The sequence below is a fragment of the Lepisma saccharinum genome, chromosome 20 (assembly GCF_977018435.1).
Source record: "Lepisma saccharinum chromosome 20, izLepSacc3.1, whole genome shotgun sequence".
NCBI lineage: Eukaryota > Metazoa > Arthropoda > Insecta > Zygentoma > Lepismatidae > Lepisma > Lepisma saccharinum.
Window position 1 is genome coordinate 64,822,349 of NC_139248.1, and position 26,271 is coordinate 64,848,619.

The 26,271-nt window shown below is 41.1% G+C and overlaps 2 protein-coding genes across 2 annotated transcripts in view; both read left to right on the forward strand.

Moving 5' to 3' along the window:
• Root (ciliary rootlet coiled-coil, rootletin) overlaps positions 1-26,271 on the forward strand; it is a 345,133-nt gene that overhangs the window by 120,461 nt on the left and 198,401 nt on the right. Inside the window, exon 3 of the mRNA XM_083141556.1 lies at positions 17,689-17,767. The gene's annotated coding sequence lies outside the window, so the exon portion shown is untranslated. The remainder of the gene's footprint in view (positions 1-17,688; positions 17,768-26,271) is intronic.
• Positions 8,306-8,746, forward strand: LOC146003498 (protein GVQW3-like). Its single transcript, XM_083141787.1, has one exon. It carries the CDS (start codon positions 8,306-8,308, stop codon positions 8,744-8,746), a length of 441 nt encoding a protein of 146 aa, XP_082997913.1.

A 26,271-nucleotide genomic window follows, 5' to 3' on the forward strand; every position in this document is an offset into this window, starting at 1 on the left:
GAATCTCGGAGGCTGTGTACGTTGAGGAGAAATTCAAATCTCTAGGCGCTGATGCCGAATACCTAAATGGAGCTACGAGGCTTCTATCCTCGGTGGTTCGGCTGGAGGTCTGAGGCTTCCGTCGTCAGTGGCCTCAACTAGGATTCCGATGCTCCCATCGTCGGTGGCCCAACTGAAACTCCGAGGCTCCCGTAATCAGTGGCCCAACCGGAGCTCCGAGGCTCCCGTCTTTGGTGGGCCAACTGGAGCTCCCAGGCTCCGTCGGTGGCCCAACTCGTACCCCGAGGTCGGGGACCTAACTGGAGCTCCGAGGCTACCGTCGTCGATGGCCCAACTCGGGCCCCGAGGTTCCCGTCGTCGGGGGCCCAACTCGTACCCCGAGCCTCCCGTTGTCGTTGGCCCAACTGGAGCTCCGAGGCTCCCTTCGTCGATATCCCAACTTAGCTCCGAGGATCGCCTCGTCCGTAATCCAACTGGAGCTCCCACGCCCCCGTCGTCGGTATTCCAACTGGAGCTCCGACACTCCCGTCGTACGGTAGCCCAACTGGGACTCCGTGACTTCCGTCGTCGGTGGCCCAACTGGGACTCTGTGACTCCCGTCGTCGGTGGCCCAACTCGAGCTCCGAGGCTTCGGTCGTCGATTGCCCAACTGAGATTCCAAGCCTCCCGTCGTCGATGGCCCAACTGGAGCTCTGTGGCTCCCGTTGACGGTGGTCCAATTGGAGCTCCGAGACTTCCGTAGTCGATGGCCCAACTGGGACTCCGATGCTCCCATTGTCGATGGCCCAACTTGAGCTCCGAGGCTCCCATCGTCGGTGGCCTAACTGAAACTCCGAGGCTCCCGTACTCAGTGGTCAAACCGGAGCTCCGAGGCTCCCGTCTTCGGTGGGCCAACTGGAGCTCCCAGGCTCCCGTCTTCCGTGGGCCAACTTGAGCTCCGAGGCTCCCGTCGTCGATGGCCCAACTGGGGGCCGAGGCTCCCGTCTTAGGGGGCCCAACTCGTACCCCGAGGCTCCCGTCGTAGGGGGCCCAACTCGTACCCCGAGGCTCCCGTCGCCGGGGGCCCAACTGGAGTTCCGAGGATCCCGCCGACGATGGCCTAACTGAAGCTCCGAGACTTCCGTTGTCGATAGTCCAACTGTAGTTCCGAAGCTCCCGTCGTCGGTGGGCCAACTGGGACTCCGAGACACCCGGCGTTGTTGGCCCAACTGCAGCTCCGAGGCTCCCTTCGTCGAAGTCCCATCTAGCTCCGCGGATCCCCTCATCCGTGATCCAACTGGAGCTCCCAGGCTCCCGTCGTCAATTTTCCAACTGGGACTCCCAAGGCTCCCGTCGTTGGTGGCCCAACTGGGACTTCCAAGGCTTCCGTCGTCGATGGCCAAACTGGAGCTCCGAGGCTCCCGTCGACGGTGATCCAACTGGAGCTCCGAGACTCCCGTCATCGGTGTCCCAACTGGGTCACCAAGACTGATCTCCTCGGAGGCTTAACCATACCTCTGAGGTCGTCGAAGGCACAAATTGAGCTCTGGTGCTGACGCTATCGGATGCCAAGTCTTATCTGGAGCTGAACTCGTCCGATGTCCAGGCAAAACTCGTAGGCTGTGTGTGTTAGGCGCCCAAGTTTAGCATTGTAGCGGACGCCTTTGGAGGCCAAGTTCCAGCTGTAACTCTTGGGCCCAACCACAGCTCGGCGCGTGAAGGCTTGAGAAGACCAAGTGGAGCTTTGAGGCAGATGCCTTCGGAGACCAGTGCCCAACTACAGGTAGGATGGAGCTGTCGGAAGCCAAAGTTCAGTTCGGAGGTTGATGTCATCGGAAACTTAACTGGAGCTCCCATGCTGATGTCTTCGGCATCATTCTGGTCGGCATTACCTACGATTATTAAAATTATCGTCGCGAGTAACTTAAAGTGGTACACAAGTGACGTTAAATAAGAAATAATAGGTCGAGTTAATAATAAGCGCCCAATTTCTAGTTTATTGCTTTAGCAATTTTGCTTTTTGCAAATTCGTATTCTAATGTTTTCTTACCAAATCTCTCGATGAGAAACCGCTGTCAAACATGAAGTTAAACATTTTCGCAAATTTATGTCTGGTCTGGACAGTTGTAATCAGTCTTGCATCCAGTTTTCATTAATACTACAGTCAATAAAGTACTATTAAAACACATGACCAAACCACGATACCTTGATTGCTTCAAGTGAAGTTTCTCTATACACAAAGCGATCCTGTTCACCGCAATCATCATCTTTCATGCCTGCAAGATTTCAAGTTGAAATTCATTGTATCCCACATTTCAATAATATCCTTTGAAATTTTCGTGCGTAGCAACGAAATTGTGCAACAATTGATTTCAGCTATGTTTTAACTATCAATTAACCATTGTCGCAAATGTGATTAAACGTTTTTAGCATTATTCACAGAAATAAATGAAAATGAAAATCGGGAACTTCTATTTGAGCATCCTATCGTTGCACATTGAAACATAGCTCCAATGCTTGGGCGCTTTTGTTTACTTAGCAGGCTCGCAATCATAGGCCTCCATCCCATAATATGTATTTCGATGACGTCATTGAAATTAGGGATAAAGTGCGATCATGAATGAATTAATAAACTGGCATTTTTAGAAAACTCTGTTTTTGACTGCATCAGAAGTTAATTTAGAAGACGTATGGGAGAAAAAGCACTGAATATAAAAAACAACTCGGCATTAGCCCATAATTACTATGCCAGTCTGCTTATAATCTTGACTACCCTTTCATGTATTCTCAGTAAGAGTTGCGAGATTGCCTATTGCGGTGGTGTTGCTTTAGTTGGCCGATTCGTGTTCTTGTAACAGTTGTCTGGGGTCATTAAAGATCCCACCATTGTATTTACGTAACTTTGTTTTGTGTTATCGTTTCCAGTTTCCTTCACATTATATTGTGACTTATTCCTTTAGTTTTGTTTTCGTAAGTGCTTACAGTGATTGCAATTTCTTACAGCTTACTTAAACCAATAATCGATTATACAGGGTGTCCCAGAAATAGGTGGCATAACTTCAGGAGCGTGTTCCTTACATGTAAACAATGGAAAAAGTTTATATGAACATAGGTCCGGAAATGTTTGGTAGGCTGTCACAACACGTGCTCACTGGAATTTGTCTATCTTCCACATTTGGTCTATGGCACTTAGTTCTTCACAGTACCCTAGAAGAGATGTTCAAAATGACCACCCCTGGCCTCAATACAGGCCACACATCGACGTCGCATGGCCACTCGAATACGCTCCCAAATGCCTGGCGTGTTCCGTATTGTCTCACAACCTGCTACAATGCGATTGCGGAGAGTATTCACATCTGCCAGTGCAAACGAATACACCAGTGATTTCAAATGGCCCCACAAGTTGAAATCCGAGGGGTTTAAATCGGGTGAGCGTGGAGGCCAAGCAATTGGTCCACCTCTACCGATCCACCGACCAGGATACCTTCGATTCAGGTATCTGCGGGCAACAAGACTAAAGTGTGCGGGAGCACCGTAATGCATGTAGTGCGTTTGTTGACATATGTTCACTGGAACATCTTCCAAGACTGGCCTCTACAACATTGTCGTCTACCAAACCATACACGAAGTGCATATTTGCTCGTTCCTGATTGGTGTACATGGTCTCAACAACGCCCATTCAGCATGTACCACTCGTCAAATATCTGGTTGTGTTACAGGAAATCACCTGTGGAAGATAGACACATTCCAGTGAGCACGTGTTGTGACAGCCTATATCTTGGAACCCAAAACATTTCCGGACTCTTACATGTAAGAAATACACTCCTGAAGTTATGCCACCTATTTCTGGAACACCCTGTAGATTGTCAGCACAAGAATGACTGCCGAGGTTAGCACAGCGCGCTACGAAACTACGGGTCTGGGGTTCAAATCCTGGCCTTGGCATGGGTGTTCTTTTTTAGTGTCTCTTCATTAACTTCTTTATATCATGGCTTATCCTCATAAGGGACACAGGAGCAATGAATAATATTAAACCAGATCAATCAATCAAGATGTGAATTGGTACGAGTATATTCCATTAATGTAAAAATAAGGATATAGTGGGCCCATAAGCAAAACCTTCGCAGTACCGCGCGAGGAGGAGGGGTAGAATGGAGCAACGTTGGCTGAGCTGAACGAATGGAGGGGAAGATGCGCGAAGACTTATGGCCGAAGATTCTTTTGTTTGTGGTCGCTTCTATAATAAATACATTTTGAATTTGAAGTAAATAGGGTTAAGTTTTTTTAATGGGGTCAGGAATGACCTAAACATTGAATTAGTGTGACTTATGCCATGGTAGTTAAGTGTTAATGACAGGAACTAGCCATAATCGGCCCCCATTGTGGCCATAAACGCGCCAACGAAATTGCCGGACACGTCACTGGTCGTAGCTTCAAGGACATAAGAAGGAGGAAACAATAATTTACAATAAAGAATCTTGTTCGGAACTTTTTCTAAACGGCCTTCGAGAAGATGGCCCGTGCATGCCGTACGCCCAAATGCGGGGGATATCAATAAAAATATACGGTTGATGGTCATAAAGCAGAGGAACCATTGGAAGTTGGCTGCATGGAGTCATTTGCGACCGAATCTATTGTTTCCGAGCACGACAGCTCGGGTCTTCTAAATCGAGTCTCGCCACGTGTCCCCTTTTGATCTTGTTTGAATGTGTTATTAACCTAAGCCCCCTTTTTTATTTTCATTTTCTTGGTTGCTTCAAGGCGACTCTCTGTCTGTTGGTGACTAGCGTGACCCATTGTTCCCCCCCTCCTCCCGCCCGAGCATTGATTGCTTCCATTGGTGCGTACTAGCTGGGACTCGGCTCAGAAATGTTCTTGCTCCGATGGTAGTACCGCTTGTAGTCAATTATGGCGGTATCTGCGAGCACGAAGAATGAGTCAAGGGTAGGAAAAACAAAGTTGCATGTTTTTTTGCCTCATGGAACCTGCTTCCTGGAACAATAAGCTGCCATTTTGAAGGTCGTACGTTAGGCAGAACTAATCTGATAACTAGAGCCCGGAAGTTCAGGCATTTATTTTCGTTAAAATAGGCAGGCAAAAAGCCATTTATAATGTGGAAAATAGGCACTAAAAATGAAAAAAAGGCAAAATAAACCGAAAAAATGGCACATTTGGAAGTCGATTACTTTTATATATAATTTCTGGCAACATGTTAAAATCTACATTGGGAAGAGCATTTCAATTTTCTCAGTCTTGATTGCACATAACTACAAGGTGTTTTTTTAAGTTCTCAACATTCATTGATAGTCGTCTGTCAGAGAGAATATTTCTCATAATAGAAAATAATCTTTCTACTTCGACAGAAGTTATTGGAGGATACGGAAAACAAGCTAATGTAGCTGGACTCATTTTGGTAACAGCATTTTCACCTTTTAGAATATCACAAATTGTTTTCAATTGTTTCAAGTCCTTATTTGCACTCACTACCCGTTTGCACTTTTCCGCAACAGCTGACCCCTTTTCTCCTGGCACTTCCATCATCTGCTGCATAGATTCCTCGAAGATTTTCATGGATGCTAGAAGAGTCTCACCTCTTTTTTCTAGCTTTGTAATTGTCTCTGGCAATGCACCATAATGTGCAAAAATTAACGACAGTTCATTCTTCAGTTCTGAATAGCACAGGAGTTTTTCAATTCACGAATTGAAGCCGCTTCATTTTCTGGATGAGCATCGATCACCTCACTAATTTTTTCAAGGTTGTTAGCATAATATATAGCTGCTGATATCCAGGTTCCCCATCTTGTCAAGACTGATTGTGGAGGAAAACTAAGCTCAGGCGTAACTTCCTGAAATTTTCGGGTTCGAGAGGGACATTTCAGAAATATCTTCTTTGTGTTCGAAATCAACCTCTCCACTTCAGCAGTCAATCATGCACAAGGAAATGTTAACCGAAAGGCTATATCCTAACTCAGCATGAAATACTTTTTTCTCACACTTTTCTCCTTCAGCAATGTTGAAACATGCATGAGTTCATTATTACTTAAATAAGGCGAAAATTATTCACGTAATAAACGGAAGAAAAATAAATGCCAACATTTTTTTTTAAAAAAAATGGTCAAATTTCATTGAAAAAGGCAGAAAAAGGCATTATAATTAAAAATAGGCAGTGGGGTCCCAAATAGGCAAAATAGGCAAAATGAAAAGGCTTCTAAAACATTCGAAACAACATAATAAACGTATATCCGGAAAATTTTTATCAATATATGCAGTAAAAAAAAAGAGGCATTTTGCCAAACTTCCGGGCTCTACTGATAGTGATTGAGTACAATTAAAATCAGCAATCCTATATTACTCAGCAGTACATAGCCCTGCATTTTGAGGAAAATTATTCGGATGATTTCAAATCAATAGGTGATTCTGTAAGTATTTTGAATGCTGATCACGAAATTACATCCATTTTTTCCCATCATGTCAGGGTTTTTCACAATTTCACAATCAAAAATCTCATATTCTCCATTACATTACATATATTACCGAACGCAATATAATAAATTTAAACAAGGGAAATTTCTGTTGTTTACAAACCAATAGGTGTTTCTGGAAGCATTTTGGATGCTGTTGACGGATGTGACATAAATTTCTTCCCATCACGTCAGGATTTTCCCTTGGATCAGTTCAATCAACCCACAATATTATAACATTGAGTTTTGGACATTTTGTGAAGTAAATTTTTATGAGGGATTTCGAAAATGGAACTTACGTAATCAAAGTTTACGATTTTCATGCCAATGTGTCTTGTGAGGATAGAAAGTGGATTAAAGGCTTACTATTCTATGTGCATTTATAGTTCAAAATTGGAGGATTTGAATTGTAGAAAACCAATTTTTTTTTTTACCACCAACTAAACAGATATTTCCATGTTCTTCCGAGCCTGTTCTCTTTTTCCATCAGTTATCTTCTATAATGTGTTTATTTATAAATTATTGTATTCTTTAGAACATCGATTGGGGGTGGAGGCACAGTGGTTCGGATCGCACTTTAAACTATAGGTCCAGCCCCAATTAGTGTATCTGTGAAACAATTCAATCATTCAAACGATTGTAGGTGTAAGGGGTGACCTTTTGATAAGGCACCCAAATGTCAACCTCACCTCCCCGTAGTCAGTGGTGGCGATTGGGTTCCAAAACCGGTGGGATAGGTGCCAAAACGGAGGGGGGGGGGGGAAGACAGTATATTTTCCTCTGTAGATAAGGTTGAGCATAGTGCGGGGCCAAAATTAGCAAAAAGTGGCGTTGCAGGCCAACGGGGATCTGGCGTTTGGACCAACGGCCAGGAAGATCCTCTGTAGAGTTGTGTGTTGTTCTGTGTAATTTGTCCGTTTGTGTGCTAAGTGCTCCTTTCTTCACAATCTCAGCTTCTGACCTTGGTAAGAAGATTTTAGTCTTCAGAGACAGTATAGTTGAATTAATGAATTAGTTTTAGAAACTCAGTATGGGAATTTTAGTATTTTAATTTTGTTAGGGGCTTGTCCTCAATTTTGTTTAAGTTAAGGGGCTTAGCCCCTCGTAAAAATAGCGTATGTTCTGATGTGCCCAAACTAAAAAAAAATCAATCAATCAATCAATTACCCAACGTAACTTGCTGTCTTCCTCTTGTATCGACAGATATATTTCATGTGCTTTAATTTTTATTACTTGGAGGTTTCGGATTTGAGGTCTTGAGCGATGTATTTTTATTCGAAAACTTTCCACTCGCTCACAAACATCATTTCCTCAACCTTTGTCAGATCCTCCTGCGTGGCGTATCCTTAAGTATATGCAACACGGCGAGCGTTTTTGCTTCGCAGGTGTATGGCATTTCAGGCGTTAGTGAATTGAGATTGGAACTTCTCCAAACGTCATCTCTCTAGACTTGAGCCACACATGCGATGAGCTTATGTTCGATTTCTTGATCCCGCTCGGATCGGAAGCGAAGATGCCACGCTCTTCTGGAGCACGGAAGAGCCATGTGCGATCCTTAGCGGTCTATATACAATTTCTCCATCTGGAAATAATAACATAAGAAATTCATGGAGACATTAGGACCTCGTCAGACAAAATTTCGATAATTTGTGACCGTTCAATCTCGAAATACTGACAATACTTCTTTATAAATAAACACGAGGGGATATCAAAAAGTTTTAATTATCCCCCAGAATTTATTGAGTGATTTCGATGAAACTTTTCTTCTGTAGTCATTAGACCTTCTATGTGTTCTGTAGTGAAAATTATCAATGTGTGTTATTTCTGTTCTTTATAGGTGGCGCTAGTTGTCAGTAAAGTGCAAAATGGATAAGATGGAAGCTCGCAGCGTTATTAAGTTTCTGCATTTGAAGGGTCACAACGCCCGCCAAATTCATGAAGAAATGGAAGTTGTGTATGGTGGTGATTGCCCATCCTATGACACTATTGTGAGGTGGAAGAGACATTTCCAAACAGGTCACATGTCTGTTACAGATGAACCTAGATCTGGACGCCCATCATCCACGGATGACGCCGCCACAGTGAAGAAAATCGAGGATCTGATACTGGAAGATCGACGCATAACTATCCAAAACATCATGCGACAAAGTGGACTTAGTTATGGTAGTGTTTGGAATATTATTCATAAGGAATTGCATATGTCTAAGGTGTCGGCCCGCTGGGTTCCGCGTTTGCTCAGTCCTCTTCAGAGACAAACACGGCGTGACATGTCGAGTCAGATGTTGAACATTTTGGAACAAAACTAGGAAGATTTTTTTGCCCGTATGATAACTATGGATGAATGTTGGATCTACCTATATGATCCTGAGACAAAAGAGATGAGCAAACAATGGAAGCACCCCTCGTCCCCTCCCCCCAAAAAAGCAAAGGTGCAAAAGTCTGCTGGGAAGGTCATGCTCTCAGTGTTTTGGGATTGTCATAGGGTCATCCTTACAGACTACCTTCGGAAGGGAGAAACTATCACTGGGACATACTACTGCTCACTTCTGAGGAAGTTACGAGATGCTGTGAAGGAAAAACGTCGCGGCATGCTCTCCAAAGGGATCCGTCTCCTTGCGGACAATGCACCCGCTCATTCATCGCAAGCAGCGGTTCTTGAAGCTCACCGTTGTGGCTATGAATTATTACCGCACCCGCCCTATTCTCCAGATCTAGCACCAAGTGACTTTTTCCTTTTTCCACGTATGAAGAATCCACTTCGGGGTCGCCATTTTGACAACACTAACGATGTCATATTGGAGGTGGAGCGCTGGTTTGCCACGCAATCTGCAGAGTTCTGCAATGATGGTCTTCGACAGATCAAAAAACGCTGGGAGAAATGTGTAACTCTGCATGGTGACTATTTAGAGAAGTCACAATTAAAGGATATAAAACTCAACTTTCTGTCTCAATTATTTCATGGGGATAATTAAAACTTTTTGATACCCCCTCGTACAGTGAGTGTCATGATACACCAGAAAATGTTTGTGGTGAATTTAAATTTACCTTTTCAAGAGGGGGGACCCCCTGAAGAGACCCGCCCCCACCCACCTACATTCAATGGTATGCAGTTATGTCCTGGTACCGTTTAACAATAATAATAATAAAAACCAGAACGTCATTTTCTCAGAATTACGGTTCTCCGTTTTTTGCCCTGATTTATTGATTAATTTGTTTGACGTTTTACATTTTTCATTATACCATTTTTATGTGTGATTACATAAATTTTGATTCATATTAAAGGGTCCTTGCTTGTTCTGGTTATAGAAAAACTTATTATATTTACATATGTTCTTAGTGATGAAGATTGGTTAGGGTTAGTAGATAACTATATGTTATGGTTTAGTGACTTCAGTGAGTGAAAATTAGGGAATGAAATAGAGAGGCCGACAGAAATTTAGTAATAAAAATAAATACATCATCATTCACTCTAGAGCAGTGGTTCCCAAAGTGTACACGGGGTCGCTCTGGAGCGTCGTGGCTGGATTACAGGGGCGCCGCGAAATGTTCCAATATTTTCACTGAAATTACACTTATTCCAAATATGTAGGTACTTATTTAGTACTTTTTGCACATAAAATGTTTCTGAATTTGAAATATGTGTTTATTTTTTAACTCAAGGCAAGCAACGTAACCACTCTCAGTGAGAGTTGTAAGTGTTAAATAGACCTGCATTCTGACTTGGGCGCCGAGGAAAAGTGCGGAAACACTAAGGACGCCGTGAAACGAAAAAGTTTGGGAATCCCTGCTCTAGAGCCTGCTTCACAACAGGCCCAGGCCTAGACCGATTCCTGGAAAAAATAAACAAGAACTACTTTCGCCTTTCCCGGTGACGATTTGCAGTCTAGCACGTGAGCCGTACTATAGTTGTGATCCGGACGACAGTTCTTGAACAATCCCGTGAAATGTGTGGCACAATGGCACCTACTTCCAGTGATGTTCCCAGCAGGGAATTTTTCCAGGAACGGGGAATTTTGGAGCCGATAATTACGAAAAAGGGAGAAACATCAGAAATGTGCAAGAAGCGAAAATTAGACGTCATGCATTAATGCACTACACAATTCCTTATACTTGACTCACGGTTGGTTCAGCTACTCCTCTTTTGGTGGAGTATAAGAAGCTTAAATGTCGTATTTCGTTTTAGTCTGAACTCGGTTGATTAATTGAAATGAAAAGTGCAAGAACTTTCAAGTTACTCCCTCTGTCCCATAACTATTGTCCGGTACATTTTTGTTTGTTGTGTCATAATAATTGTCCGATATTCAAACTGTGACATTGGTGTATACAGAAGAAGAACATGAAACACGGGAATGAGTCATACAACTTTATTACTCAAGGGTCAGTATAAATTGTGCTTTCCATCTGCCTCTTCGTCTGTCATTTCTGTACTACCATTTTGGCATACCGGACTATAATTATGGGACAGAGGGAGTATAAGTTAAATTCACAGTGAAGTCTGAGAGTAAAGCAAATTTTGTAAATTTAATGTCTAATGAGACAGAAATAAATTAAGATCACAGTAGAAGTAAAAGATTTATCCACCCCAATTAACAAACCAATTTTTGTGACATGCCCCAATAAAAGTGTTCGCAATGCCTAATTTGGTGCTAGATTTGCCTTTACATCATCTAAAATCGTTCGTATCCCTCTCCCTTTTTTCCAGATCGGAATCTCTGGCTAAACCATCAATATATGCTTTTTGTATTTGTTGTCTGTGAAAGAGGAGCTTGTAAGTCTTATTTGTAAGCTTTATGTAAATGATCTGTCGATGTAAACCGAGTGAAGTTCTCATACAGTTTGTGATTATACTTCAATTTTCTCGTTTCCCATTTGAAATGTAATTCGTACTGAGAGTGATCGTGTGGTTGAGCAAAAAGTTAGTCGCCCCCTTGATATTATTGTGGGAGAGCCCCTTGCCCCCTCAGAGTCGACGCCTGTGGTGTGGCTCAACCTTTTCACTTCAGTTTAGGCTCCCTTACCTTGATTTCTGTTTCAGTTGCCACGAATAAAGTGTTTGGTTACAAGAAAGGGCCACTGGTCTTTCTGTTCGTGCTCCAAGAGTGAAAACTTGACGCACATTTATTGGGAACAAAAAATGTGGTGTAGGAGGAGCACGAGTAGGCGTTGTATAGAGGGCAGTCAGAATAAAGATACTTATCCGAAACTTGGTCTAGATCAGTGGTTTTAAACCTTCCTGAGCCTCTGCGGCCTGGTAAATTCGTTCTCTTAAACTTCAACAATTTCAGCTTTGTGTTTTTTTTTAACGTTGTACGTTAATATGTACCCGTGAAATTTAATATTAATAAAAAAATATGACATAATCATAGTGTCTTGCAAGGATAGGGCACTGCCTGGGAAACTGGGTTTGGGACGGGACTTCGTGTAGTGGTAGGCACCCTATAGATATTTATATGCCAAGGTACTAGCGCGCACTAGCCAAACATTTCCGAGAAAAAGCACTTGAAAGTCTCGAATATTTCAAAGTGCGTCTCATAAGGCGAAGGTATTGTAGGATGTCCAAGTGTCCCTGGTGGCCTCGTGATAGCATATGAGTTTCACGCACCGAAGGTTCTGCGTTCGCTTCCCGTTCGAGAGAGAGAGAGAGAGAGGGGTTCTTTCTTTCTTTTCCTTAGTTCTTTCGTTCTTTCTTAAGTTCCTTCTAACTTATTTCTTTCATTTTTCCTTTTCTACTTCTTTTCTCCTTTCTTTCTCTCTCTCCCTCTCCCTCTTTCTCCTTTCTTTCCATATCTTTCTCATTCTCTCTCCGTTTCTCTTCTCTTTCTTTTCCTCTCTCCTACTTCCCCGATCGAAGGATAGAAAGAATGAAAGAAGAAGAGAGGGAAAAAGATAAAGAAGGATAAAGAAAGAAGGAAAGGATGAGAGAAGGAATGACAGAAAGAAAGAAGTCTCTCTATATATATAGAAAGAAAGAAGGAAAAGGAGAGAGAGAGAGAGAGAGAGAAAGAAGGAAAGCGAGAGAGGGGGAGAGAGAGAACGTTCTTTCTTCCTCTTCTCTCTCTCTCCCTTTTTCTCTACACACACACACTCTCTCACTCTTTTTAAGAGAGAAAGAAGGAATGAAGGGAAGAAAGAAGTAAAGAAAGGAAGAGAGAAAAGATAAAAAATAGAACGAATGAAAGAATGAAAGAGAGAAAACCAAAGGGAAAGAGAGAGAGAGGAAGTAATAAGGAGAGAGAGAGAGAGAGGACAAGGAAGAGAAAGAGAGAGTCATTCCTACTTTCTTCCATTCTTTCCTTTGTTTCCTTATCTTCTTTCCTTTTTCTTCTTTCCCTCTTCCCATCTCTTCTCTCCCCTTTCTCATCTATCCCCATCTCTTCTCTCCTTTCTCTTTTCCTTTTTTCTTTCTCTTCACAGAGAAAGAAAAGAGATAGAAAGAGAGAAAAGCCCCTTTTTTTTAGGGAAGAAAGAAGGAGAGAGAGAGAAAGAAAGAAATTGACCCTACTTACATCTATTATCTCGAGCAAGGCTTAGTATGTCTTACGTCTTAGTATAAATTGTGTCTAGGCATGTTGACAAATATAACATTTGCTTTAAATTTGTTGATAACTACCGGGTCTAATGGAATCTTTTACTTTCCTCTGCTCAATCAGTAAGTTAATTTGGTAGGTAATTATTTTCTTCGGCGTGTTCCATTTCGGACACCGGAAGATTACAATTAATCAGAATATTTCCACTTTATATTTGTTAATTGCTGTTCTGGGCTGCAAGTAGCTTCACCCTTCTGGCTCTTAACTCAAGAAAAGCCCAAGCGTTCAAATTCTGATTTGGATCCTGTACGGGTGAGAGAGACGCTTTGATTTCTCATCAGCACTGGCGCCGAAGGATTTCCTTCTATCTCTGGTGAGCCCCAACGAAAATACACGTTTCCAGGTGATTGTCAGCTTGGACTGCAAGTCGTAAAGTTGAGAACCTCTCGCGGCCCGGTACTGGCAGCTGTCCGACGGTTGGGAAACGCTGGTCTAGATCGTGATTCTAGTCAGGGGTAAGTAAAAAGCAATTTGTGTAATGGTTGCCATGACTTATGCCCCAACCCTTGTATCTTATGCAAATGGGCTATAAAGTACCTCAGCTCTGAGTACCAGAGGGAGGAGCGTTAACCATTTTAATATGCAGCAAGTTGTAAGTAATACGAAAAAAGTAAAGCAGTAGTTTTGAAAAATATGATTGTAGATTAGCATTTCGATAATCCTTTTTTATTCTTTCTCGTTCCGTCTCCCTTGTCATTCCTTAGCAACTCATTCATTCCGGGACTCAAATTGGAAGGCGCGACTTGGGAAAACTTTAATCCGAGACTGCCAGCTGCTTGGAGTCGCAGGGCGTGGGACTTCCTCGTGCAGGCGAACGCCTATCGACTTTTCGGATGTGCCAGGCGGTGCCGTCGCCACGCACCGCGTCCGTCTCATCATTGCTGCGTGCGCAAAATTTTGGTACTCGTTTGCTCGCATAATTTTCTCCGAAGGAATTCGGTTCGGAAAGGCTGGAAGTATCTCCGAATGCAGGGGAAGCGGGGAGGGGACTTAAGATGGATGGCAGAGGCCAAAGAAAGCTGAGATTCTTGCCGGAGATAAGCAGGCTATTGGAGTTGACCTGTGTCGGGAGGGGACAGAAAAGATAAATGTAAACATTCCCGTGATTCTTTCCGAGACCACCTTCATTGAGGTATGATTAATAGGCGAGCCTTGTTTCTAGTCACGGAACGGAGGACACAATATGAACGCGTTTCTCCCTATTTTCGTAATTGGAGTGAGCGAACCTTGTGTAGTCTAGGGAAAATTGTCATTACTGAATTTGTTACAATGTACACCTTAACCTGAAAAGGAAGAAAAAGGAACACCTCGTGCGTGCATTATTGCCTTCGGGAATTCTGCGTGAATTTTTCGTGGAAAGTTGCAACTTTTATTAATTCCATTGAATTTATGCATATTTATAAATGCCCTGAGGCAAGTTTTTCACAGTTTAGTTTTCTTTTATCGAGAAAGGGAAAGAAAGCTGCGTGGAAAATGAAACATTTCTCTCAATCCGTTTAAATTTGCTAGTGTCCTGGCAGACGGAAGATTATTGCAAGATATCTTGAAGTTGATTAGATCAATTTTATTTTGAAATTCTTCTCGGACAATTTAAAATTTTCCCGTAACATGTGGCTTGTGTTTGTAGATGTACGAGTATTATGAGTGTGAGTATGCGAAATGGCATATGTAAACTCCGCAACTTAATTTAAATATTTTAAATATAAATTATATTGTTAATTATTTGTGTGTGTATGTGTGTGGGTGGTTAGAGACGGTAATACGTTTGGTTGAAATAGAAAAAACGTCTCCTTGTATCCTTGAATTTTGTGATAGATTGCCTTGAAAACTGGGAATTACACTTGAATTATATCATGGTCCAACAGTGACCACCCGGTCTTACCAAAAGGAATATAAATTATATTTGAATGTGAGTTTTATTGATTCCATAGTTACGATACTTTTTCTCCTACAGTCTCGGACACCCATGGTCTTTTGCTGCAAGGGCTTGACTCTCCAATGTGTCGTGTATGTAACGTTGGGTGTCGTCTTGTATTCAAGGGGTCCTTGAGTTCGGTCCCGAGTACAGGCACGTCTACAGTGGTTCGGATTCCACTTGACACTGTAGATCCAACCCCGATTAGCCTATCTGTGCATAAAGTGAACTTAACTTTTTGGGAGCGTTGTTCTCGCCACCGAAGCGTTCTGTTCGAGTCTTGGACTGAGTATGGAGTGTCCCTTCAGCAGTTTCATCTTATCATTGATTCCCATCTTCTCAACTAGACTGGAGAGGTAGGAAAGCAAGGTACATTTCTTAGAATAGGAAAAGGCGTAAAATACGCGAATTAATCAGAAACAACGTCTCCCCTGTTGTGCCCAGAATGGACAGTCACTTTAAAATGGAAACACGTAAATTACATCTTTCAGTAACGGTTCAGCGCTTTTCATGATGTTGTATCAGGCAGGGGCCCCCCAAAGTCGTTCTTCAACCCCCCCCCTCACGAAATGTTCACACACACACACACACACACACAAATATAGTTTGGATAAACACCCAGTAATTGATGTTTGTTTGAATGTCGACAATTTGATTTCATTTTTTTTTTTAATAAATTTTCGAAATACGTAAGCTTTAGACAACGAAAATTGACAGTATTTTAGAATTATCCAGTAAGTCGAATTACAGGAACACATAAAAGTGAAACAAATCGTGCCTGAAATCATGTTTAAAACTGAAGTCCGCATGTCGGAAGTTACTAGCCGACTCGGAATTATACCACGGCCGACATGGCAACAATCGAAAGGCGCATGACATTTGTAACCTGTAATGCAGTTTAAATTAGAAAACTAAAGAAACAAAAAGCACGGCTCACTTTCATGTTTGCTAACATAAAATGTACAAAACTGCTCAGGCTCACTGCCATTGTTAGTGCACTGAACCTAATTCTTAACAGTTTGTCTGCTTGACTAACTTTCCCCTTCCAAACCGATTCTAAAGGCATAAGAGGTGTTTCATTTCAACCATGTCCGCGATCACCCACAGGTAGGTAGAAAAACGGTACATAATAACCATAACTAAAACTCAGTAACAAGTCAATCAAACGAAACTACCCCCCCCCCCCCTTTTTGTATGAATATATATAGAATTAGTAGCTAAACGATAAAATGTTGGGTATGAATGTACAATACCGGAAGTATCTCTATTTGCTTTAAAATTCGACACACTCACTAATTTTGGCCTCGTAATCACGAATCTGCAGTTAAGAATTGGCGGCCACGTCTAGAAATTGCAAAATAACGTTGTCAATTACCGCTATGATTCTCCATACACTAACATGGAAACCATGTTTTCTGATATGAAGACGTCTTCCTTTCCGCACAACGGTCTTGCTACCTTGTGTTCTGACGTAGTCATACCACAACGTCGCTCACGTGTTGTGCAATAAGTGAGACTCGTTGCATGGAGCGTTGATTTGCATGTGAGAAAATGGCGTCTTGCGTAAAGGTGGAAAACATGTTTGCCCCACGAACCATTCACGGTAAGGTTAGGTTAGGTTAGGCAAGCATAGTTAAAATTAAGGGTCATCGTAAACATAGTTTTGAAACGCTAATCATTGCAAACAATAGTTGTTTTCTTCATAAATCAAGGGTGTGACCCACTTTTTTCGACTTATTTTGCAATTTCTAGACGTGACCGCCAAATTTTAACTGCAGATTCGTGATTACGAGGCCAAAATTAGTGAGTATGCTGAATTTGAAAGCAATTGAAGATACTTCCGGTATTGTAATTTCGCTCCAAATTTTGTCCGCCTCAAAAATCCCCATGGCGCAGGTGCGTCTTGTATCCCCCTTGTGGGCACATCTGGTATCAGGCCATGTAACGGTGCGTACTCAAGTTACTTGTCCACAATTGGTCGCATGAAAACCAGAGGAAAGTAACCAAAAATGTGGTGTTCAGTTTTGTTTAAATAAACTCCTTCGACATATCTCCACTTCTAATCCATAGCAGTGAGGTGAAGTCACGTATCTCCAATTGACTGGCTCTTTTTAAGTGTCCGGCATATTTCTAAGAATACATTATTTCCTCTCTTCTGTATATTTGATAAATTTTGAGTTACGTCCATCTGGTCCTCACACGACGAATTAAGAATTATGGACTGATCGGGTGAAAATACAAAATTGTCTCCCACCTGCAAAAGCAAACATGTTCTGAAAACAAAAGTCCACACTTCTCCACAAATCTTCCGAGTCCACATGTTGCATACTATTAAACAATGTATGTGAAAATATCTAAGAGTGTACATACTTTGGTGATTCATCTGTTCCTATCGTAGGCAAAATCAATCCAATCTTTTCCATCCTTAAGGATTTCCTTTAGGTCGATCTCAACGTTAACCTCCGTCTTGGCCTTCATACAGGTCTCTTACCATCAGATTTCCCAACAAGAATCCTGTAAACTCTTATTTCCTCCCATTTGTGCCACATGGCCTCCCCACCTAAGTCTTCTTGATTTAATTATTCTAATAATATACGGACATGAATGCAAATTATGCAGTTATAAATTATGTAATCTTCTCAATTCACATGTCTCCTCATCTCTTTTAGATCCAAATATTTTTCTAGGGATTTTATTTTCAAGTACTCTTAATATGTTTTTGATACTAATTTTTAATTTATTCCAGGTCGAATGCTGAATAATGATCAACGTCAAGGGAGGACATCCTACAACATGTATTACATGAGTCATCTAGAGAAAAATATGTGAGTAAATATTGAAATTTATTTTCGAGAGTCATGATTCAAGTTTTTACGTCAAATGTTCTTATTTCACCGACTTGCGTAAGAGAAGGAATTGATTGGCGGAAAAACCCATCCTCCATTGTTCGAACTTTCTTTAATAATAATAATAATATATTTAATAATAATAATAATAATAATATCTTTAATAATAATAATAATAATAATAATCAGAGGTAGAAAAACAAAGTTATTCAGGCGCCAGCCCCTTTTTCTCAGGATCCAGCATTTTTTTTTAAATACAGCCTAAGAAAGCCATGAATCTGACTAAGGTAAGCTATGAAATGTGATCTTAAAACATTTAATTTATAGGTTTTTTTTTTTTTTTTTTCCCTGTAGTTTACGGTTATTACAAGCATAAGAAAACAGTTTCTCTTTTTTATTTAAATTATGAATCCAAAATATCATCAGGCAATTCAAATTCATTTTTTTTTCACAGTTAAGTTGCTATATTACAACAATGTAACATTGACAACATCCATTATATAACAGATTCTTTTTGTTTAAAAATTACTAACCATTGTTATAACTGTATCTTTAGTCAAAATGAAAATAAATGTCTGATGAAAGGAGCGTGTGTTCTCCTGAAACGTCACAAATAAAAACTGTTTTCTTATGCTTGTAATAACCGTAAACTACAGGAAAATAATTTAATTTATTAATTAAAACAGGATGGGATTAAAGGTAATTAATTCTTGCGCCAGAGTATTCTTCTAAAGAAGGCTCAACTGGTAAGAGCATGAATAACTATGCAATATATTCTAATATACTATAGCAAACTGTACCATATCGGTGCAGATTTGAAAATTCGATTAGCAACAGTGTAAAATTTATAATGGCCTGTTTATTATTATGATTTATTGATAAACATGGTACAGGAAACACACAAATATTAAAAAAAACACAGAGTACTCGTTATTAAAAAAAGGTAATGAAAATTTCCGTAAGGAAACTCGAAAAACTTTAAAAAAAATAGAGCTTATTTTGAAATTCACACACCATGGCGACCGGTGTAATTTTTCTCCCCCTGATGATAACAACAATTCCTAGTACATGACTGGTTGCTAAAAATCGTCGTTGGCTATATCTCCCGTACGAAAATTTATTTTGAATACAAAGTGCAAAACGTAATTACTTCTTTTATAGTTTTTTCTTAAATGTATTATTGAAGTTGGCGCGTCACATAGATATTTTTACCACAAAAATGGTGGCACAAGAGGGAGGATGAAATGCATATGCTTCAAAAAATGAAATTTTACTGAATGAAACATGTTCATAATATAAGTAGCTATTTCATGCATTGGTCACTCATATAAATTCCATACTAGGAGTATCGATGACAGAATTTTTTATTATTATTATTTGGCGTTTATCTGGGCTTGTTTATCGTTCACCTTTCTTGAATGTAATCATTTTAAGGCGTCTACATCCTCCCCTCCAGACTGTAGCAAGTGTTTATTTGAGATTTTTCACCACATGTCTGGACCTGACTAGAAAAAAATCTTTGAATCAAAGAAGCTTATTTCCAACTCTTTCTCCATTATTCGAGTTGTCCTGGTTTAACGTCAAATTAGTTCCATTTTTTCATGACACGTTTCTACTATTCACACCAAATTTTAAAATACTAATAATGTATTTATCGTGCAAATTCCTAAAGAAACCATATGTACTGTACTGTACCGCGATCACTAACAATTAATCTAAGATATCATACAGACAGACAACACATTTGCTTCGATAATGATTATCTTCACAGTTTAGATTATTGGAAATTATTCTCGAGGGCCTCTCGGTGGCTTGGAGGTAATTTCTACGTCTTTTAATGAAGGAAGGATTATAGTGGTTCGGATTCCACAGGTTGCCTCACAAATTGGTTGAATCCAATTGTGGGTACTCATATGTACATTTGTGATCTATGTATGTAACAGTGTTATAGAATATTACTAGAATAAATTGGAATAGCTGTCTAGAAGTTTGTTTTGAATGTGAATAGTGGTAATATAAAATGCAGTAGAAATAAACCGGTTTAGACCTTACCAATAAAACCTGATCAGTTTTCATCCACGGTCATATTCGTTATCACCGAATTTAGTGGGTAATTGTGTCATCATTTTTGGTAGAGCAGTTTATAGTTTGCAGAATAATACAGGGTGGCTCAATAAGTCACTTAACACCCTCAGTACAAGGCCACTGCGGCATGGAATGTGAAAATGGCGATGACCAATCATTGCCTGGCCAAGGGGGAACCACATTGACGCCACCCACACGGTCGGCAGCCATCTTGATGTCCGCCATCTTGAATTCAACTTCAGAATTTTAAATGGGGAACGGGGGCCTTCCGACGTATCAAAATGGGCTAGAATTTCACGAGAAATGCAATGGTGAAGGTTTTTTCGACGTATCTTTACCCAGTAAAAAGTTATGACTGAATTCTTGTACCAATTTGCTCCTTTTCGAGGTGTTAGAAAAATGCCTTAAAATTTGTTTAGCGCATCGGTAATGCATCGAGATCAAAGTGACGTCTAGGGAGAGAAGTTCGCATGCCATTGCACACGATTTTAATCGGATACATCCATGAACAGCTGCGCATTATGAATGGTTGTCGCGAACAATTTACAGTGTGACGCTTCCATTGAATTAAAAGTCCTTCACAGTGACAAGGCTAATGTTTATGTTCAGAAGGAAGTTCATAAACAGAATATTGGATGCTTTTTATCTGACAACCCATTTTCGACAGATCAAAGCTGAATGGTTAGTGTTGGTAAGTTAATGGTGTGGCGTGCTGTGTGGAACACGATTGGTTAGTCAATTTTCCATCAACGGAACCTTAAATGCTTAGGGCTACTTGGATTTGTTAAATAAACAGTTTTTTTCATCCTTGCTTATGGAAGAAGGTACTTTTTACAGAGTTTTTTCAATAGGGAGGAACACCAGAACACTATGGGAACGTTGTGAAGCAGTTTCTGTCCAAAGTTAGTTATCAGATGAGAAGGGTCGCATATTCTGTTTATAAACTTCCTTATGAACATAAACATTAGCCTTGTCACTGTGAAGGACTTTTAATTCAATGGAAGCGTCATACTGTAAATTGTTCGCGACAACCATTCATAATGCGCAGCTGTTCATGGATGTATCCGATTAAAATCGTGTGCAATGGCATGCGAACTTCTCTCCCTAGACGTCACTTTGATCTCGATGCATTACCGATGCGCTAAACAAATTTTAAGGCATTTTTCTAACACCTCGAAAAGGAGCAAATTGGTACAAGAATTCAGTCATAACTTTTTACTGGGTAAAGATACGTCGAAAAAACCTTCACCATTGCATTTCTCGTGAAATTCTAGCCCATTTTGATACGTCGGAAGGCCCCCGTTCCCCATTTAAAATTCTGAAGTTGAATTCAAGATGGCGGACATCAAGATGGCTGCCGACCGTGTGGGTGGCGTCAATGTGGTTCCCCCTTGGCCAGGCAGTGATTGGTCATCGCCATTTTCACATTCCATGCCGCAGTGGCCTTGTACTGAGGGTGTTAAGTGACTTATTGAGCCACCCTGTAGACTGCATTGAAGATATACTGTTTAAGAAAATGGTACTGGAAATTCCAACCTGTTTCCATTTCACGAACTACAATTCACTCACTAGGGCCTTCCCGATGGCGCAGTGGTAGCGCCGTTGCCTTGTAATCAAGGGGTCCCGGGTTCGATACCCGGTGGAGGCACAAGTGGTTCGGATTCCACTTTAAACTGTAGGCCCAGTCCCGAGACTAGACATAACAACAAATCAATCATTCAATCAAACACTGGCTTCAGAAATTGTGTCAAGAAAGCCCTATATGCCAACATACCTGTAGCATAGTGGCTAAAGCTGTCACCTCGTAAACAAATGTTTAAGGTTTGAGTCCCGTTGAGCACATGTAGTTCGGAATGCATTTTATTCTGTAGGTCCAGTGCCAATCGGAGCATAATCTACACTTGTACTTCGCCAAACGTTTTATGTCGGTACCATGTAATCGATTTACGAGATAGCCTAACTTAAAATCTTTCTTCATGAATTCCAAAATATTATGGTTCAGTTTTCCGCTGGCCTCCGTGGCACAGCGCATTTCGACGCCAGAGGTCACGGGTTCGAATCCCGGCCTGGGCATGGGTGTTCTTTGTGATTATCCCTTCATTAATTTCATCATATTATCACTAATCCTCATCTTCGCAATTTGCCAAAAGTGGCAGAAGAGCGATGTAAAATAAATAAATAAATCAATATTAAATTTCCTGCCCCAATCCCTTCATCGCCATATTTCAGGACTTCAGTCGCCCTTACGTAGTTTCCTTGAGGTGAGCTCTGTACAAAACTGTATTGTGAACTACGGAACAATTCAACTTCTTTCGTATCCCATTCTATAAGTTTCCTGGGAAAATGTCGCAAATGAAAATTATTTCATCGTCAAATTGGAAACAGAAAGCCTCTTTAGGGCATAAATGGGTCAACGAAGTCTGATAGCAGATGCTGCTGCCCTTGAGTTGAATCGTACCATGCTACCTGCCTCCTGCGAAGGCCATCTACCAATCGTAAGCGATCTACGACAGGTGTCATCGTAAAAGATATGAGTTCACGGATTTTCGTTTTCCGTTAACTCTCTTTCCCCTTGTGCACGAGAGAAAGGAATGGCGGTGCTTGAAACGCTGTGGGAAAATGCCGGATGCTAGTTTTACACAGCACGTATTCTCTGTGGGCAGATCCAATCTTATGGTTTCACAAAATGACGCGAAATCATACTTCCTTGCTAGATCACATCAGGTACAGTCAAAAGCAGAAGTTGAGTTGGGAGTTAAGATGCAGAGCGATAAGGATAGGTGCAGTGCAGTTTCGATCAGTCATGATGACAAATACGCAACCAAACCAAACCAAACTGATTACTTACCATACAAAGAACTATCTTAGAATAGATAGACACATTTGTTGAGGAGCCTGGAGAGCTCTGCTGAAGCAGATAATGATTAACGAATTCGTAGAACTGTGAGGTGGATAAAGTTAAGACAAAGGACTCTGGAGAACTATCAGTTGGATAAGGGCAATGACAAATGACTATTATTGCGACATTATTTTTTTAGATTCTTGCACCATTTCATGAACTACAATTCCCTCACTGGCTTCAGAAATTGTGCCAACAAGAAAACCCTATATGTCAATACATCTGTAGCATAGTGGCTAAAGCTGTCACCTCGTAAGCAAAGCTTTGCTATTAACCAAGAAGGGCAGAAAATCGAAGTGAAATATAAATCAATCAATCGTAAACAAAGGGTTCAAGTTTTGAGTCCCGTTGAGGCAGTGGTTCCGATTCCATTTTAATCTGTAGGTCCAGTGCCGACTAGCCCGTCTGAGCCCATTTCTACTTTGTCAATCGTTTTATAACAGTACTATATAATCGATTTACGAAATGTGCTAGTTAAATCTGTCTTCATGAATTCAAGATATTAGGATTCTAGTTCCTGGGAGAAACTATCCCAATCCCTTAGTGGGCAACTGGAGAACTGTCAGGTGGATTAGGGCAATGACAAAGAACTCTGGAGATCTGAAGAGTTGGAGAAGGGCAACGGCTGGAGAAGGGCAACGGCTAAGGATGATCAATTAGTGCTGCTTGGGATTGTGCAGTGTACACCTACTTGCCGAGCTGTTACACAGTGATATCCACCTCCTGTCATGCCATTGTATCTATGAAAGACAGGAGGGGTGTACGGGGCGGCCTTCTGGTAAGTCAACAAGGGCGCCCGAATGGAGGGGCCAGGGGAGCACTGAGATTTCTGGAAAGAATTAATGTAATCAGAATGGTGCAATTATAGCCATATTTTGTAACAAAAAATGTTGTTTTCTGTGACTTACAGGCCGTAAGTTATAACAACAACTATTACATATATTGTATATCTATTATATACATATAGAATAAGGAAATTACAAATGTATGTAATTTTTTAAAAAAAACATAAGTAGTAATAGTAATGATAATAATAACAATAACAAAAATAATAGCAACAGTAAAAGCAGCAATAACATCTTATTATATATATAATATATATATATATATATATATATATATATATAAAATGAATGTATGTATGTATGTGTGTGGGTGTGTATATTTGTTTGTTCCGGCATAACTCTCGAACGCCTGGAGCAATTTCAACCAAACTTGGTACACGTATCACTTGCAATCTGGAAATAATATTTTGGGATAAGACACCCCTGGCTCCCCTAGGGGTGGGGTGGGAAGGGGTGACATGTAAATATGATCGAGAACCACCGATATTAAATTCAGCACAAAGAGACATCCGTGACTGTATGCAATCCGCACAACAATAGTGTTTCTCGGGTTGTCTAACATTCAGGCTGTGTTGCGAATGGAATCCATAGTTTTCGTGACATTCCCAATGCGGTTCAACTCCAAGTGCATCACCTATCGACATGGGGGGTGAGAGGGGGTGAAAAATAAAATGCCAGCCACAAATGACCTAGATTTGTGTCGAATCCATAGTTTTCGGAGTCGCTAAGCTAATTGGTGACATTCACGATCACATTTAAAATTAGTTATATTTTACACTAGTTAGAATTCATTATTTTGCTGTCTAATACAAGATTGGGATAAATAAATACCCGGGCAATGCCGGGTAATCAGGTAGTGTTATATAATAAATAGAGGGGTTGCAGGATATGGCCGTAGACAGAAAGAAACTTTGCATAGGGTTTTGATCTATAATCCTATTCTTAATATCGTCACGATGCAATATACAAGCACTTGGCCGGGGGGTGGCGTAAATCTAGGTATATTCTACCCCTGCTGGTGTGAGGGAGGAGTGGAAGGGGAGCGTAATGGGCTTTGAAGCAAGTTCGAGCTCTTGTTAAGCGGGGTTAAAACACCTTATTCAACAACACACGAAATTGTAGAGTCAGAAGTGGAATTTTGGGGGCAATGATGGGAATTTTCTTCCTGAACCAAGAACAATACTGGAGAGATGACCGTCAGAAGTGAAAGAGGTAGGGACTCGTCTGGACCATGATTCCAAGAATAAAACCAAGTTCGCACAAGTTTGAATTCCAAATATTTGAAAATTCTGGCTTAATTGTTTCAAGGAAGGGTTCTCTCAGCATTGTTGTAATTTTGTAAAGATTTGAGTAAGTATGTGAAAATGGTAGACCTTCCCCTGTGCGTGTGCACACATGCCATGAAGGCATATGGGGTGATGTGGAGGTATACAGCTCCACACATTCTTGATCTCGGTCATAATATAGGGGTCTTCTCGATGGCGCAGTGGTAGTATCGTCGCCTTGTAATCAAGGGGTTCCGGGTTCGATACCCGGTGGATAGCACATGATGGTTCGGATCCCACTTTAAACTGTAGGTTCAGTCCCGATTAGCCTTACTGTGCATAAAGAGAACTTAAAACACCAAATCAATCAATCGGTCATAATATAGATAGGATTATGTGATCAGCATCACGCTCGGCCGCCTTTACTACCCAGAGTTGCCCCCAGGTACCCATTCATACGAGGCTGGGTGGGCCTCAGAGCGGCGCAGAAAACAGGGAAATGACTGAAAAAATTTCTGGTCCCCGAGATTAGACCCGGCCTTCTGCGTGGTAGCCAGATGCTCTACCAACTGAAAATGAGTTTGTCGCTTTTTGTTTCAGAACTTGCATTAGTCCAACATGCCAGAAGTTTCTAGGGGGTTAGCACCCTAACCTCCACTTTGGATTACCGTGAGGAAGAATGGTTGAATGATTGAGTGCAAATATGCATCAACTTATTTTTTGAAGATTGGGCACACACAAGATGTACTACGTATAAATTTTTAGCGAAAAATGCATACTCGACTGCATGTTATTTGCGAGGCAAAAAGAATACGGTGCTGTATATTTCACGGTCCATTTGTTTTATTCACATCCACGAAGGCATGGATCTCCTAAGTTATCCCGCGATATCAAAGGGTTGACTAGAAACAATCTACTACAAAGGAAAAAGAAATAGTATTGTAGTTGTGCACTTCTTGTTCATTTTGGACATCGCTGAGGTGAGACTACTGACTGATGCTGTGTCTAAAATGTCTAAAAGGAAGGCTTGAAGTAACAGCAGTGACGTCACCTAATCCAGTTCGAGAGCGCCAGTTAAACGAGCATTCGAGGCCGCAGCACGCAGGACTCGATAATGCAGACTTGAATACTTGACTCTTCGAATTGTTGTTCATTTGTTTGAAATCGTAACGATCCGTAGAATCGTTCAATTGTAACGTACAACGAACTCTCAAATTCCAGATATTTTAGTCATCACTTTTCCAACCAGGAAATTACTAGAACCATCTACGGAATGTCTTGTCAGACATTACCGAGCTTCCTTCATTGCCATCGTTTCAAAGCGGTGTAAACGATCGCAATCAAGGAAGAGTCTACAGACAACTGACTCGGCATTATGTAGTAAATTGA

Excerpts from the sequence above, each read along its gene's own strand:
- LOC146003498 (XM_083141787.1), top strand. The coding sequence starts at position 8,306 with ATGGATAAGATGGAAGCTCGCAGCGTTATTAAGTTTCTGCATTTGAAG.